General features: G+C 41.1%; 1 protein-coding gene across 1 annotated transcript; it reads left to right on the top strand.

The window, feature by feature from the left end:
• Positions 1 to 288: 288 nt before the first annotated feature.
• On the top strand, positions 289 to 17,019 carry PSMA5 (proteasome 20S subunit alpha 5). Its single transcript, XM_081010557.1, has 9 exons — positions 289 to 468; positions 2,248 to 2,314; positions 6,636 to 6,762; positions 8,408 to 8,475; positions 9,681 to 9,788; positions 9,896 to 9,954; positions 12,572 to 12,674; positions 13,207 to 13,293; positions 16,741 to 17,019. Exons 1-9 carry the CDS (start codon positions 440 to 442, stop codon positions 16,816 to 16,818), a joined length of 726 nt encoding a protein of 241 aa, XP_080866683.1. The 5' UTR covers positions 289 to 439; the 3' UTR covers positions 16,819 to 17,019.
• Positions 17,020 to 17,031: the final 12 nt, after the last annotated feature.

Below are 17,031 nucleotides of genomic sequence, written 5' to 3'. Positions count from 1 at the left end.
GATGTCCCTCAGAATAAGCTTGTTCCTTATAAACGTTGAGTAAAAAAGCATTTTCCTCGCGCACTACAGTTGCACCTTCCGATCCGATCCTTATTCTTCGGCGATTTCCTGTGGCTGATACTGTGGAAGGCAGGGCGGGCCTGAGGTCCCTCCACAGACCATGGCAACCATTAGCCAACCGGGGCTCGGTACGAGTGTTTCTGAGACCAATAGCACGACGGCACCGCGAGAAGTTGATTGGCCGGCGAGCCGCAGCGCGTACGGCGTGACGTTCAACGCATGCGCGGGGCGACAGTGGCTTGTGAAACCGGGTGCTGTGCTGACAGGGCCGCAGCCATCCCCGGCCTAGCGTGGGGGCTCGAACTCGGACCTGCAACTCCCGTGCTCCGCGTGCGCTCAGTTCTTTTCCGGTGCAGCCGCCGCCGCCGCCGCCGTCGACATGTTTCTCACTCGCTCAGAGTACGACAGGTGAGTGCGGGTAGGATGTGAGGGAGCGCGGCCTGCGCCTAGTCAGGGGCTGAGTCACTGTGGGGCGGCCTGCCTGCTTCAGCCTTCGGGTGCCGGTTAGAGGTGCCTTCCTTCCCTCCCTCCCTCAGGCGCCCCCTCCCCCTGCGAGGGTCCATGGAGGGCGGGGATGCGGGTGGCCTTCGGAAGTCTCTGCTCCCCTCGAGAGACTGAAGCGCCTCGGGCTTGAGAACAGTCGCCTAACCCACCTCCTGCCAGAGAGGAGATCGCGAGAAGCGCCATCATCACGCTCGCTTGAAGGCAAGTCGCCTTGGAAGCGGCGTGGTCTTAAGAAGATGCCGATAAACTTGGGATGCCCACCCTTGTGCTGCTCAGCAAAAAAGAAGCCCGTTGCAGTAGCAACGCAAGTTGAGGGAAGCAACCCCGCTCTCCTCTTCTGGGCTTCCTTTTTCTCCAGCCAGGTGGGAGTGGAGGATAGACTAAATGAAGGCTAAATTGGAAAATTCCGTCCTGCACCGGCTACATCAGTAAGAGAGTGAGTGTTACTGACTCTGCACAGGTTTCCAACTATTTTCACTTGTAATGTAGGCTGATCACAACAAACCTCCTCTTCCTGTTGCTCCCCATCGCCTCTGCCTCCAGGTCCAGTTTGTCTTAAATATGCATTCTCAGTGATGGGCAAGCATGAGTTGTGAAGGGGCTTGTGTCCCTTTAGTTGTATGCTGTTTAGGAAAACATAAATAAAGTTAACCTTGTACTTCAATGCTGGCAAAATTCTTGATTGTTCCAATCTATAACTGACAGAACTTGTATTGTGCAATGGTAGCCTTGTATTATCTGAACTGTTGCAGAGGCAAGGCCTCAGCAAGTTTCCTTAGTCATAGTGATGGAGTCTTCAAGCTTTTGCTTTCAGTTGCACCGATTTGACAAAGGTTATGAATGATTCATCATGCTCAATAAACTGAAACTAAACAACACTTCTGTATTTATAAGACAGTGGGCAAATTAACTTATGCAGAACGTCTCAAATTAATTTGTTGAATCTTAGGTAACATCACACAAACAGCTAGCAAATGAACACTGCTCAGTTCCCTGTGATACTTGGGGATTTACAGTATCAGAATTTTCCTTGGGTGCACACTTTACAAAATAAGTTTAATTTTAGTTCGTATTTATTTCTGACTTCAGACTCTCAAGTGCCAAATTCTGGCTTAAATCTCTCTCCCCCCCCCCCCTCTGGAAAATTGGTTGCAGCTTGACAAACCTGCAAGATGAAGTTGAAAGGTACTTTAGGTAGTTTTGGTTTTCCCCAGGTGAGGTTGGTGGCCTCTCATTTATGTAAGGTAACACAGAACATTTGTGGTTATAGAAATCACAACTCGCTTTAAATGATTTATTCTGCCTTTAAAACCCACACTGGCTCTTGGTAGATTTTGCTATAGATGCACAAGCATTGTTGTAGATTATTATTATTTGTTCGAAAACTGGAACGCTCACTTCCGGGTTTCAATCATTCAGGAGCTGATTTGTTTGGGAGTCAAGGTGTTCGGCTTCCAAGGTACGACTGTATTTAAACACTTACACACCTGCCCACTCACTGAAAGAAGCATACCTAGTTCTTGCTTCTTACAGGATGTAGCACCATTTACTTCTGTTTGTAAACTTCCTGACACTTCCAAGAGTCTGACTCATTTTTTTTAGGTTGTGATAGTAGGAACACTTACTTTTGAGTTACCATGCATAGGATTATGCTATGAGTTTACTTTTTACTTTCAATTTCAGGGGTGTGAACACTTTTTCTCCAGAAGGAAGATTATTCCAGGTGGAATATGCCATTGAAGCTATAAAGGTACAATAAGCATTTGAGTCTCTTCTGTAAATACCACCTCTCAAGTCTGTTGGTGTGATGTGAACAATGGGTTAAATTATACAGTGCATGGTCTCATGTCTTGAGGAGCATACCCCCCTGGATGTTTTGAGATAAGAGTGCCAGGTGCACTGGGTTACCATAGCAACACCAGCAAGCTTAAATGTATGACTTGCTGATTCATTCACTCACCCATTGGTTCAGGAAATATGCCTACATGTAGAGATAGGTATAATAGTCTCTAACACATTTCTTTTACAGTGGTGCCTCGCAAGACGAAATTAATTCGTTCCGTGAATTTTTTCGTCTAGCGAATTTTTCGTCTTGCGAAGCATGAAATCCCATAGGAATGCATTGAAAATCAATTAATGCGTTCCTATGGTCAAAAAAAGTCCAAACAAAGCCAAATTTGGTACAACAAGAGTTTATTAAGTGCTCTTTAAAGTCACACATACTGTAAAGAGCATTTCAAAATTCAAACCCAGAATTTTTTTTAAAAAACAGCAGAGTTGCCCAATGGTCACAGAAAATCATAAAAATGCAGAAAAAACACACAAGCTTCCAGATTCTTGCAAACCCCTCCCCAACTGTTCCCCCAGCCACCCAGCACACAGAAATTCAAATCCAGATTTTTTTTAAAAAAACAGCAGAGTGGCCCAATGGTCACAGAAAATCATAAAAATGCAGGAAAAAACACACAAGCTTCCAGATTCTTGCAAACCCCTCCCCAACTGTTCCCCCAGCCACCCAGCACACAGAAATTCAAATCCAGAATTTTTTTAAAAAAACAGCAGAGTGGCCCAATGGTCACAGAAAATCATAAAAATGCAGAAAAAAAACACACAAGCTTCCAGATTCTTGCAAACCCCTCCCCAACACCAAGTCCTTGAATTCCAAACACCCCAACCCAAAATCCAACCCCCCCCCCCAAAAAAAGGTTTTAAAAGCTTAACTTACCAAATGGCTGCAAAAGAAGTTTTGGAAAAGCTTCAAAAATCACCAAAGTCTTTAAAAACCTCAAAAAAGGCTACTATGTACACTGCGTTCTATGAGTTTCTCCTCAAAGTCAAGTCGCAACTGTATTAACGGTGTTAAGAAAAAGGAAACAAACTTGCAAGACGTTTTCGTCTTGCGAAGCAAGCCCATAGGGAAATTCGTCTTGCGAAGCAGCTCAAAAAACGGAAAACCCTTTCGTCTAGCGAGTTTTCCGTCTTGCGAGGCATTCGTCTTGCGGGGCACCACTGTATTACGGCCTTCTCCATGTCAATGTCCTGTCCTGTTAAATGATTTGTTTCTATCACTGTCTGACTCAGAATCAGTGAGAGTCAGGGAAAGAGGCTGTGGGTTTTACACAGCGGTTTTAGCTAGCATGGTGATAGTGTTAATGGATCTCTCTGTGCGCATGTATTTTGACTGCAAAGACCAGAAGAACGGTATATAGTAGATAATAGTGTTTAGCTTTGTCTTATGTCTGGTGACAATAAACACTTCGTTACTTTGAATCAGTGTTAGGAATTCAGATATATAAGCTAATCATCAAATGGCACCTTAAACCTAGGTTATGGACACCATCATTTCTATACCACTTCATATTTTAAAGAAAAAATCTCAAAGCGGTTTACAACACATTAAAGCATCAAGTAAAACTATCCAGAATAAAACAAATTCAAGCTTCAAGGAAAATATTTCAGATCCTTCTCTAAAGAGACATTTTGCTTTCCCCATATTTATTTACCTACTTACTTTTTATAGCTGCCCCATAGCAGAAGTACTCTAGGAAGCCCGTGTGGTGTAGTGCTTTAGAGTGTTGGACTAGGACTTGGGAGATCAGGGTTCATATCCCCACTCGGTCATGAAGCTCACTGGGTTACCTTGGGCCAGGCACAGCCTCTTAACCTACCTCACAGGGTTATTGTAGGGATTAACTGTGGGGTGTGTGTAAATCATGTAGTCCTTGGGATATAAATGTAATAAATAAGCTCTTCTGCTTACCTGCTTAAGAAAGCTGGAGAGGCTAGCCAGCTGAAGATGTCAGTTGCCAACCTGGCATCCAGAGAGCTCCACATGATTGCACTTGGACCCGCACCAGTTGCAAAATATGCCTGGCATCTGGCCAACTTCTAACACTGCTTTGAACTGTGTGAGAGGGGAGTTTTTCCCATAATCAGGGACGCTGGAGGAAGCTGTTCTGCTGAAGACTCTGCTGGGGCTCCCACATACTCTGCTGATAAATCATACTGATTGAAGTGTGGTGAACTACCAACTACCAGATGGGCAGGATATAAATAATAAAGTATCATCATCATTATGACTTCCGCAAGTCATCAACAAAGTCTGGATGGGTTGAATGGGGAATCTCAAAGCCGTAGCTTCGGAGTGAGGTGCAACTTTATTTGAGCAACTTTATCCAAAGCTTGTGCTGCTTGTTCAGATCACAGAAGTTTAGATGTTACAGACTGTGAGCAGCTGTGCTTGCTTTGGTTTTGTTGTTGTGCCTAACCTGGTGTTCTTTAATTGTATTAATCTGCATTAAATTTGAATTTTTGTAAAATGTTAAACTCATTAAGACTACAATCCTGTACATACTTACCTAGAAGGGAGCAGGTCTCATTTAACTGAGTGGAACTTACTTCCAAGGAGACCTGAATAGGATTGCACTATTAAGTCAAGCAATAAAGTTGATGTCTGTATACCTTAGGTGACGACTTCTGTGTACAGCACACTTAAATTAAATGGGTACTTCTTTCTATCATGCTCTGCATGCAACTAAATTTTAAGAAATCAGTAATTATTGTCCCTTCTAAGAACAAACACAATCAGACTTACTTAATGTAACTAGCTATTCTGGATCCACTAGTCCTTGCAGTGATGGGCTGTATTGGGCATTGGAACCAGTACAATATATTTGTGTAGGCTTATTAGAATCAGGACACAACAGTTGTGCATTCATCATTAAGTATCCCACATTTATTCTTAAATATGCTTCCATCATTAAGAAGAGAAGCATTAAAAGATTATGGTAATGACAATTAGTGGCTTTAAGAGTCCAGCAGGGACTCCCTGTGGCCAGAGCAAGTCTTAGCTTTTGCAATCCACATGTCTTCAAACACTGTTCCCAGTTCATTTCTGCTCACTGCATTATCAGTAATCCTTGAGTGCTTCTAAGTGTGCTATTTTGCAGTTCAGACAGAGAAAATTTAACTTGTAACATCAGTAGAGAGCTTATCTTAGATAAGCCACTGTTTTCTAACTAAAATGTATTTGTATAAAATATTTGCATTGCTTTGCGTAATTATAATTTTTTGCAGTAAGCTAAAGACCAGTTCACAACAATGCCCATGTTCTTTCTTTGTGTTAAGACACATTTTTTCATACTTTGATTTCGTAATTTAACCCATGTGCATCTGTACTTACTTTTGTGCCTATTATTGAGTTGTTATGATTGTTCCCTGTTTTATTTATTTGTTTTGTATAAATGAAATTAAAAAATCTTTATCAAAGGGGGAAAAGCACCTCTAGATGATTTAGTCCCCAAATACCTGAAAGACCGCCTCCTTCCCCACAGATTGTCTTAGGTGTGGTTATCCATGGATAAGCTCTTGTTTGTTCCACCATTTTCAGAAGTTAGAGAGAGGGATCTGGGAGAGGACATTCTTTGTCTCTAAGTTGTGGAATTCCCTCTTCATAGAGGTGCACCAGGCACCTTAACCATTTATTTTCAATTGTGTGCTGAAGAAATACCCTTTTACCCTGGCCTTTGACACTTGAGATACAGTGGTACCTCAGGTTAAGAACTTAATTCATTCCAGAGGTCCGTTCTTAACCTGAAACTGTTCTTAACCTGAGACACCACTTTAGCTAATGAGGCCTCCCGCTGCCGCAGCGTGATTTCTGTTCTCATCCTGAAGCAAAGTTCTTAACCCGAGGTACTATTTCTGGGTTAGCAGAGTCTGTAACCTGAAACGTCTGTAACCTGAAGCGTCTGTAACCCAAGGTACCACTGTATATGTTTTAGGACCCCCTCTAGTTGTGCTTGTAATTTGTTTTAAGTATTTTTAATGCTTCATTTTATATTGTTGTAACCCGCCCTGGAACCTTATGGTGAAGGGCAGATAATAAATTGAATAATAATACATATGTAGGTAAAACTTGTTTATAATTTTTTCTGATATTCTGAATCTGATTATCACCAATTATGTACGTTGAGATGTGCATCTCTTAAGTATATAGATCAGATACACTAAATATAAAAGGTGGTTGGTAGTACTAATCTTTTCCTCTTCCTTTCAATTTTTTTAAAAAGCTTGGTTCCACAGCGATTGGAATTCAGACAGCAGAAGGGGTTTGCTTGGCTGTGGAGAAGAGGATCACCTCTCCACTTATGGAACCCAGCAGTATTGAGAAAATTGTAGAAATAGATGCTCATATAGGTAAGGGTCACAAAATCTCACTTATTTCTACAGTAAATCATGTAGTGTGTGATGCAGCATGTACGTGAATAAAACTCTTCCTCTGCAAGTCTCTTAGTGAGAAATTATCCTGTAATGCACACTACAAAGTTATGTGCAGACTTTATTTGGTGGGGAATTAATATTTAATGGTGGCAGTCACTGGTTTTCCAGGCTCCAGGCCAGCAGGACATAGTTGCAGAAGTAGGAAGCAGCAGCTGTAACTTGCTTCTGGTTGACCTCACTAGTGAAAGTGTGTCCCCAAAATTAGAACTTGGAGGGCAGGGAATTGCAATGTAAACGCTTGATCCTGAGCCAGCTTCTGTGCTGGAAGCTCACTGATTGGATCACTAATGTTAGCCTGTCCTCTACTCAAGACAGTTTCATGCATAGGCACGCACACACCACAGTAGAAAACTAGGGTGTATTCTTAAATACATTACATTTTTATACCTTCCTTTCCCTGTGTTTAATAGTAATATCTCTTCAGTATGGATTTTTCCCTAGTACACCATTAACTTTTTTACTGTTCACAGACAATTGTTTGTGTTTTTAATCAACTCTGAAGATGTAACACTGGTATTTTCATATTTCTAGTAGCACATGAAGGCAGTGTTAGAAACTGAGGTATGAAAGCTAGGCGCTAAATGTGCCCATAGTTATGGGCAGAACTATGGAATGTCTAGGCACACTTCTTAAATAGTGAGAATATAAAGCTGAAAATGAATGAACTGAAGCTAAAATATTATGTTCATTTAGTCCTTCCCCTGCCCATCCCCCCTAGCATTCTTAAGAGCAGTGCTTTTTTCTGGGGGTATGCAGGGGTACGCATACCCCTAAACATTTTGTGAATCTTTGTACTTTTGTCCATGTGTTGTATTTATTTCTCCCGATTTGAACCATAAAATGGTGATTATCTTGAGTCAAAATGAGAGTACTCCTAAACATGCTTTTAGAAAAAAAACACTGCTTAAGAGGGTCTCTTCTCTAGTCTTCAGAGAGTAGCTGGAAGTGGGGAGGCAGAAAAAGGTTCTTTCCTTCCACTCTGCAGTTTTAATCTGAAATCTTAGGCACAGTATTGCGCCCAGAACTCAGAAACTGCTCACACGTATGCAATTCCCTGTTGCAAAATGCTCCTAGAACAATAGGAGTTTCGAACACTGCATTAAAGTGACTAACACACTACTCTGTACTATCTATATTTGTGAGCATTTAACTTCTCATGGACATGGGTCTGCTTTGTGTATCTGAGAAGCTAATGAGGTTTTAAAATAAAAATAAATGCCACTTTGTCAGAAAGCCGAAGGATTCCACATATAGTTTGGCTTGCCATCTTAAATCTTTGCATTTGCCAGTTAAACCAGAAAAATATGCAGTACCTATCCAGGGGCTTTGACCTTTTGGTCAGATTTCAAAGCATGAAAAACAAACAAACAATTTTTGATTGAAAATGGGAGTTGACAAAGCGTCTTTATTCAGGACAGACAAAAGAAAGTACTTCTTCACATGGTGTATAGTTAAACTACGGTCTTCATGGGGATTTTAAGTTTTTTGGGAAATTGAAACTTTCTTTTACTTCTTGCAAATTGGATCCAAAGCTGACTAAAGTTTGTGTATCTCTTTACAGGTTGTGCAATGAGCGGTTTAATAGCTGATGCAAAGACATTAATTGACAAAGCAAGAGTTGAGACACAGGTAACATTTAAATGTTGATCCGTGTTACATCTCTCCCCTCCTCCTTTTGTTAATGTCAGTCATTTATTAGCAGAACATCGTGATAGAGTTGAATATAGAGCAACTTTAATCTCTGTCTTTATCTAAGGAATAAACAAAATTGAAGGTTAACTTTGAAAGGTTAGCATAGGGTTTTCTTGTTCTTCCTTTATCAATATATTATTTCCTGTTTACCCTGAATATTAAAAGAGTCTAAGATGTAACAGGGTAACCTATCATTGTGTTTTTGGAAGAACCTTATTTAATATGTAGAAAATACATACACTCTGAAACAATCCAACACTATTCTTGCCCTCTTTGTTCTAGCTAATGAGCTCCATCATTTTGCTCAGGTGGTGGTATAAATCCTTTCTAGGTAGTTAAGAAAGATTGAGGGGCCTTAATTCCCCTAACTGCATAGGAGTCACCACTCTATGAGTGACTTCTCTGTGGCTGGGATGATGCTTAAATGGTCCAACCAGAGGATGCTGTGGTTGGAACTTTGTAATCTCCCAACCTGTATAGGAACTGTATATGAAAAACAGCTCCCAGTGGCTAGAGAGACATTTAAAAGCATCCTAAGAAAGTATGTGTTGTAAATCTTAGAATCATAGAATTTGTAGAGTTGGTGTACAGTATCTCGCCTTCGTCAGATAGTTGGGCTATATTATACATAGGTGTTCTAAGAGGAGTAACCAGCTGGTGGCCCATGAATCACATTAATTCTTTCCCCAATTCCTTGTGACTCCCTAATGGCACCACAATGAAATTGGCATGTGAAACTTTTGTGTAATTCTTCCCTGGTAAGCACACTCTCACTTTGTTCTGTTCGGAGATACACATTATTGTTACTTGGGGAACAGTGCTGCCTAGAACAAAAGCCAGTATTTTAGGACTCTAGTGCATAATGAGAGAAGATGCCCCAGCATCCTGAAGTGTCTTCTCAGGATTGGGGTTAGGGACCATTTTAGGATTTTAGCTTCTGGGGGGCAGCATGCTGAGCCCTTCTTAGCCAAGCTGCTTCCATAGAGTGGGGCCAATGACTTGCTAGCTCTCCAAGCAGAAGAAATTGAGCATTGCTCATTGTAACAGTAAGATCCTTTATTTGATTTGTTGTAAATTTGCTCTGTGTGTGTGTGAAGGAAAAACTCTCATGTTACAGAGTTCAACCTGCTCTTTTGTTTTAGAATCACTGGTTTACATACAATGAAATCATGACTGTAGAGAGTGTGACACAGGCAGTGTCCAACTTAGCATTACAGTTTGGAGAAGAAGATGCTGATCCAGGTGCTATGGTGAGTAGGTGCTTGTGCCAGTTATATTCTGCATGCACATCTTTGGCAATTGGCTTACCCAGTTACTCAGCCATTAAAGTCTTGATCCTTCTGTGATTATGTTCCAGTCAAGGCCATTTGGCGTGGCACTACTGTTTGGAGGAGTTGATGAAAAGGGACCACAGCTGTAAGTTGCCCGTTACTTCTTTCACTCTGTTTTCTTTGTATGTTCAAGTGCAGCGTGTCTACCTGTTGTGCAATTGGTAGGAAATGGGGTACCTTTCTGAAAAAGGGGGGTATCTGCCACCTTGTGAGATACTGTGTCAGTAAATAAGTGGCAATACATTGGATTGATAATGCAAGATGATTCAGAATATTGCAGCAGCATCCTAGCCATATTATGCCAGCATCTGTCATAATCACTAAAGTTTGAATAGCGGTGAAAAGCTATTAGGCAGAATAGAAACAATAAATGGCAATATTATTGATGCAGGGTTGGAGACTATTACCCTGTAAGCTGCTTTAAATATATTTTTTCCGTCGGTGCAAACCAGCTACAATAGTGCAACCTAAATACGTCTGATGCAGTTCAGTAACTCCTTATGGTGCAATTGTGATGGACAGGCAGGATAACATGATGAATTTTGTCACAGTCAAATGTTGGCTCGGGCTACCATATGCCATTGTAGTTATGCCTTATCTATAAGATCGGGGTGCAAGGGAAGTCTACTCCGTTCCTGTTCTCAAAGTTGCCTCTCTGACACTTTTTTAAATCCTGAATGTTTAAACATGTAAACATTCAGAGTGAATAGGGGAGTGTGCAAATAATCTTTTCTAAAGGACTAGCAGAGCTATTGGTAATATAATATCTGTAGTCTGCTATGACATTCCTTAGGTGGGGTTGGGAGAGCATTTGTAACCAGAAACTGTATACTTCAAAGCTGCAAGCTCTTTTTAAAGCAGCAAGCCTTCCTCAGTTTTGTAGGAGAGAGAGCAGTATGAACAAGGGTTGAGAGTGTGATTAAAACAAAGGATTACGTGCACTAAAAGATAAGGGAGTTGCAATCTAAAATTGCAAAAAAATGTTTATTGAAACATTTTTCTTAATTAAATATATGGAACATGCATTCAAGATCATTTGCATATGCAAAACATTCGCAAATACTACTAGCATTAACCTGAAATCAGAATAAATCTGCAAAATAATAATTGTCTGATTATCTTTCAGTAGTCATCTCAAGCAGACACCCCAATACCTTCTGTACTGTATTTTACTGTATCAGTCAGTTTGTCTCTTGATAATCTATTAGAATTGCAAGTAATACCTTAAATACATTCTCAGAATGGTTGCACATTTGATTCTGACTAAGACTTGAGTTTTTTGTACTCTTCTCTTCCCTTTCCCACCCATTGCCTCATTCCCCATTGTTAACATTATTTTTATGCCAGTTCTTTGCCATTCGTTTTGTTTTTTTAAAAAACAACTATTTAAAGACCATGAGTGGTTTAAAGTGCAGTCTGTTCTGTCTAATGCTATAACAGATTGAATTATTGCAGGAATATAAGTACAGTTGTCTGGAGTTTGAAGTCACCTCCATGGAATATTCATCTTCTTTCTCCCATTGAGGTGTATAGCGTGAGAGACTCTTTGAAAATTTTGGTCCACATAACTGCTCTATCAGTTCTTGTTCTGCCATTTCATGTTCTGTCCATCATTTAATTTAACTTATTTGGGAACATACATAGAGATCCTTCAGGCAATTCCTTAAACAGGCAATGACCTTTTAACATCTAATGAATCAAACTCCAGTCCTGTGAAAGCTCATACTCTTAATTTAGTTTGTGGTTTATTAGTTAAGCAAATAGTTGGTCTTTGTAGCTCCTTAAAGAATAACATGGCCCTGAACCAGAATATGCCATTTGCACGGTACCTCAGGTTGCATACGCTTCAGATTACAGACTCTGCTAACCCAAAAATATTACCTCGGGTTAAGAACTTTGCTTCAGGATGAGAACAGAAATCGTGCAGCGGCAGCAGGAGGCCCATTAGCTAAAGTGGCGCCTCCGGTTAAGAACAGTTTCAGGTTAAGAACGGACCTCCAGAACGAATAAAGTTCTTAACCCGAGGTACCACTGTATATGCTGTTTTGGAGGGTTCTGGGACTAGCTATTTGGAGCAGGATCAATTGCTTGAGGAGAGCCAGGAAAGGCCAGTTTCTGTGCAGAACACCACACAATGCTCTATAGATCGAAATAATCCAACTATCAAGATTTTAACACTTTGGCTGCCATGCATACCCATGACTGGTTTGCATGTAACTCTAAACTATGTGCTTCTGTAAGTCTGAGCAAAACCTTGGGCTTGAGGATTCCCCTCTCCTCCTCCTGTATGGCCGAGAGGTGAAAAAACACAGAATTAAATACCATTTTTCCTAATAGCATTTTTATGTTCAAATTAGGAAGCTTGTTTTAAAATAAATCCTGTAGTTTATTAAGCAAGCCTGCTTCATAAACCATGGTTTGACTATGGTTTGTGTTGCAGTTGACTACTTTTTTTCAAGCCACAATTCCTACTTCATGCATAACAAGCCAGAAATTGGTAAATTAAATCCTTTTTTCACCCCTCCTCCTTGGCCATGTGGGAGGAAAGAATGCTCAAGTCTCTAGGTGCTGCTGAACCACAATAGGTCAAGTTTATAGACACCTCTTAATCCTTGAAGTATCATGCTTTACTGTGTCTCTTCTAGAAAGGTTCCTTGTCCCATTAATTTTCTACTCATCCCCCATTGCCTCTTCTTGTGTAGGTTTCACATGGACCCTTCTGGGACGTTTGTACAGTGTGATGCAAGAGCAATTGGATCAGCTTCAGAAGGTGCACAAAGCTCTCTGCAAGAAGTTTACCACAAGGTAATAGGATGAGATCTGAAAAAAGCAGATCTTGATTTTTTTGTCCCATAAAACACTCTTTACTACAGTTCCCTGGTGGAAGAACAGAGGTAAAAGAGACAAGAATGACAGTTCTGCAATTGACACGTGGTCCCTAATCTTTCTGTTATGAAGGTGTAGTAAAGCAGCTGGTGCCTCCTGATGTAAATGGAACACTACATTTCTCAGTTATAAAGTTATTCTTATAGTAGTAAGTTGTGGGCAAGTATGGACAAAGATTTCTATTAATACTTCTCTAACAAAGGATTAATAGCTAATTCCATACCAGCTCTTCATTCTAAACCACTCTGTAGAGCAGTTATTCTATCCAGGCATGACATTACATACAATGTCATACCAAAAAGAACAGGAAAATTCTTGTGTGCCATTACAAACCTCTTTTAGCTTTTGCTAAAACAAGCAGATTGTTTGCTATATGGAGACAATCTTGGTATAGAGATTTAAAGTAGTCATGTGTGCACCAGTGCTTAACTTTCATGACTTCTCTTTACAGTCAATGACACTGAAAGAAGCAATCAAGTCATCCCTTGTCATTTTAAAACAAGTTATGGAGGAGAAACTGAATGCAACTAACATTGAGGTATGTATTTTGCTCTTTTGATAAAGGCAAGCATTATCCACCTGTATCTACAGTATGGAAACTACAAGGCATTATGTCCCTTAGCTAATAGCTGCTTCTTCATAGGGGATTCATGTCTTTGCATAAGAACATAAGAAGAGCCTGCTGGATCAGGCCAGTGGCTTGTCTAGTCCAGCATCCTGTTCTCACAGTACCCAAACAGATGCCTTTGAGATGCATCTTTAAAGATCTCATACTTATAACTGCAGCTTTGATAGTTCTGACACTCTTTAGCCTTGAAGTGAGAGTTCTTGTATCCTCTTGCCCAAATAATAGCAGCCCTAACTTCTTATCATCTTGGTGCCTTTTGAGAGGCTCTTTAGAATTGGTCACTACCTTGGTGCTTCTCTCAATTTCTATAACTGAATTTTATAGAAGCTAGAGACCATTGCTGTAGGAATGAATGCCCTGATTAAACTGTTGTGGGATTCTGGAAATTAATTTCCTGGCAGGTTTTTTGAAAGTGAAAACAGAACTCAGAGTGTTGCTGTTATATATTTTAATACCCTGCTTTTTCCCTTGAAGGGACCTAAGGCAGCTAGTTAAAATCTTCTGTGGTGAGGACTTCTAGAAAATGTTTTATACTATCTAGGGAACATGCCTGTTTGCCATCATGCACTTTCTTTAAGAAGGAAGTTTCCTTTGCTCAGCAGTGCTTTCTTGGCACTCAAGTTTTAGATGGAATGAAAATTGTGTGACTTCCAAGGTCTTTCTGTAATAAGATCTGAAGCAATGTTAAATCTCTAGTGTGAGTTTTCAATACAGGTTCAGGGAGCAAGTTTTGTGTGCACTGAGGGAAAACTCGGGCTCAGAAGCAATGTACATTATTACGAGTTGCAAGATTCAGGGAAGCCTCTATGCATAGAGAGCTATGTGTGAGTGCTTCCCTTTTAGATGCCCATGCTAAGGTGTGGATGGTGGAAGCAGGGCTGTGGCGGGGAGGGGGGAAGCTATGCAACAACAGGGGGTGGGCTCAAAGGTACAGTACCTTTTTACACACTTTGCCCCTTTATGTGAGTAATGCGTGATCTGGGTCCTAAGTGTCTAGTATCATGAGAGGGGGAGAAAAAGTTGTTTAGCTACACTTTGCACTTCTCTTTAAATCTCTGGTGTCCCCCTTTCGTAGTCTGCCCCTGCAATTAAAAAGCACGAAATGCTTTAAAGAATATGCTTCTGATCACATCTAACATGGAGTGGAGGCGGGGAGACTTCTGTATTTTTAAAAGTAGTTCTGTGGACTAGAAGGAGAATAGCTCAGTGGTAGAGCATCTGCTTTGTATGCAGAAAATCCCCAGCTTGATCCTGAAATTTCCAGGTAGGGCTGGAAATGTTTCCTAGCTGAAACCCTGGAGGGCTGCTGCCAGTCAGCAGAGACAATACTGAGTTAGATGGACCAATGTTCTGAGTCGGTAATAAGGCAGCTTTTTACATTCACATTCTAACCTGCCTTCACTGAAGAAGAGAAATAGAGTTGAGTGTCACCTTACTCTAAACTCCTGGACATCACCCAGCAGTTTTCTTAAAAAAATTAAATGCTCGTGAACAGAATTCGGCCCTGAAGGACCCTATATCATGATTAAGAGGCTATCACTACCATATTCTGGAATATTCTGACCAACTAGGAGCAAAACCACCACAAAATCATTCTTTCAACTCACAGCTTGTTCAAGTGACTGAGAAGGATATCACAGTTGATAGTGTTGAAAGTTGCTGATTGTCTAGGAGTTTCAGCAGGGTCACACTCACAGTCTCTGTTTTTCAGCATAGGTCATGTACCAGAGTGATCAAGACAGTTTCTGTTCCAAAGCTGGGCTTCAAGCCAATTAATAATATTGGTTTCATCCAGATGTTTTTGGAGTTGCACCACTATCACCTGCCCTCAAGAAGGGTTGTTAGAGGGTTATTTCTGTAGTATGTAAACAACATACTGTACTGTAAAAAGTAAAGAAAGTCACACCTTTCTACAGTCATACAATTTTATAATTCATTCTAAAAACGAGCCTAACATGTTTCTTCATAGAGTTACTGAGATAATGTGCTTCAAAGTGCTTCACATACAGTATTCATATTAGGCAGTGGTGGCATTGTTGAAAAGTTGAGAGATGCAACAGACTTAAGCTTGTGCAATGGGACTTCCTCCTCCTCTTTCCTGTAGCCCCCTGTGCACCACCAATATGTTGCAGAGGGTTGGGGGACCCTCTGGAGAAGATTTGAGGGACATGAAGTAGAGGTCCCATTCAGAACACAACTCGATGCAGACAGCATTGAATACAAACCTTTTGACAACATGGAAAACCATACTAAGAGCCTACCTGATTTGTTTGCATGTATATATATATTTAAAAAGAGCCAAGCTCCTTGAGCCATCTCTTGACTATGCTTCAGTTCATACATTTTGAAGGGTCTGCACCGCCTTTGTGTGCTGGAGATTACTGCCATCTCCTTTACAATGGGGATGATGGTTAGTGCGAACCGGGCCCTGGAAATGCCCAGTAGCATGGAAATTCAGTTCATATGACTCTTCCCACCCCCTTTTTAAGGGGTGGAATTACAAAGACTGGATTCAAGTGCTTTGGAGAAATGGGTCGCACAATAAAAGCCAGTACTATTTTTCGAGAAAAAGAGGTGCCAGAACTCACCATGAACGCCTCCCATGCTCTCTTAGAATGGCACCTGAGAGGTGCTGGAACCCAGTTCTGGCAGGTTCCAGCTAAAAAAAAGCCCTGATAAGAGCTATCTTGCTCATTTTGATAAAGGAGCAGCTGAATCCAAGCATGTTCAGTAGAGGCTTCTTGGTTTTGCCTCTGCTACAGAGAAATAAAGTACATTAGAAGTTTCACATACCCTGTCTCCCTGAAAATAAGATAGTATCTTATATTAAGTTTTGCTCCCAAAGATGCGCTAGGTCTTATTTTCAGGGGATGTCCTATTTTTCCATGAAGAAGAATACAATACACATTTATTGTCTAATTGTGAGTCAGCCAGACTCCGTCAGGGCAGAACGAGCAGTAGGTGGCGGCACGGGCTCTCTGATTTAAAGAGACCTTGCACTGCCTGAACAGCTCCGGCTGCGCTGCGGCCAGTCAGGGAGCTGCGCAGCAGAGCCCGCCGCTACGGTCCAGAGGAGTCAGACGCCTTACAGTAGCTTCGGGGGCCTTATGTTCGGGGGAGGCCTTATGTTCGGGGGATGCCTTATATTACAGCGAGAGGCAAAACTGGAAGGAGGTCTTATTTTGGGGGGGGGGTGTCTTACTTTCGGGGAAACAGGGTAGCTGTTCAGGAATCTGGTACGTGTTCGATTGGAACAGTCCATGAGCCAAAAGAGTTCAGTGATCTGTCTGCTGTGTCTTGTGCTATGTCTTCTTAATGTACATAAGCATATGTAACCTTTCCCCCCTGTCCTTGCAGCTTGCAACAGTGCAGCCTGGGAAGAAGTTCCACATGTACACAAAAGAAGAACTTGAAGATGTCATCAAAGATATTTGATGAGGGAGAGAACCTCTCCAAATGCCTCATTCCCTGATCACAGCAAACTGATTCTTCAGTTTTTTTCCAGTGCCCGTAACTTTATTTCAGCAGCAAGTATGCCTGCTCTTAAACAAAGGCTCAAAATATTTTTTACAGTTTCTGTACATATAAAAGATCTTCAGTAAGAGGAAACTAGAATAAATCATTTTGTTACTCTTATGTCAATTCTTC

Source organism: Podarcis pityusensis (assembly GCF_964106645.2).
Source record: "Podarcis pityusensis genome assembly, chromosome: 6".
Lineage (NCBI taxonomy): Eukaryota > Metazoa > Chordata > Lepidosauria > Squamata > Lacertidae > Podarcis > Podarcis pityusensis.
Note: the sequence above shows the minus strand (reverse complement) of the source record. Positions and strands in the feature narration are given on the sequence as shown.

Coding starts and splice junctions, on each gene's coding strand:
- PSMA5 (XM_081010557.1), top strand. CDS start 440: ATGTTTCTCACTCGCTCAGAGTACGACAG. Junction 8,476..9,680: donor AAGCAAGAGTTGAGACACAG/GTAACATTTAAA, acceptor CTTTTGTTTTAG/AATCACTGGTTTACATACAA. Junction 9,789..9,895: donor ATGCTGATCCAGGTGCTATG/GTGAGTAGGTGC, acceptor ATTATGTTCCAG/TCAAGGCCATTTGGCGTGGC.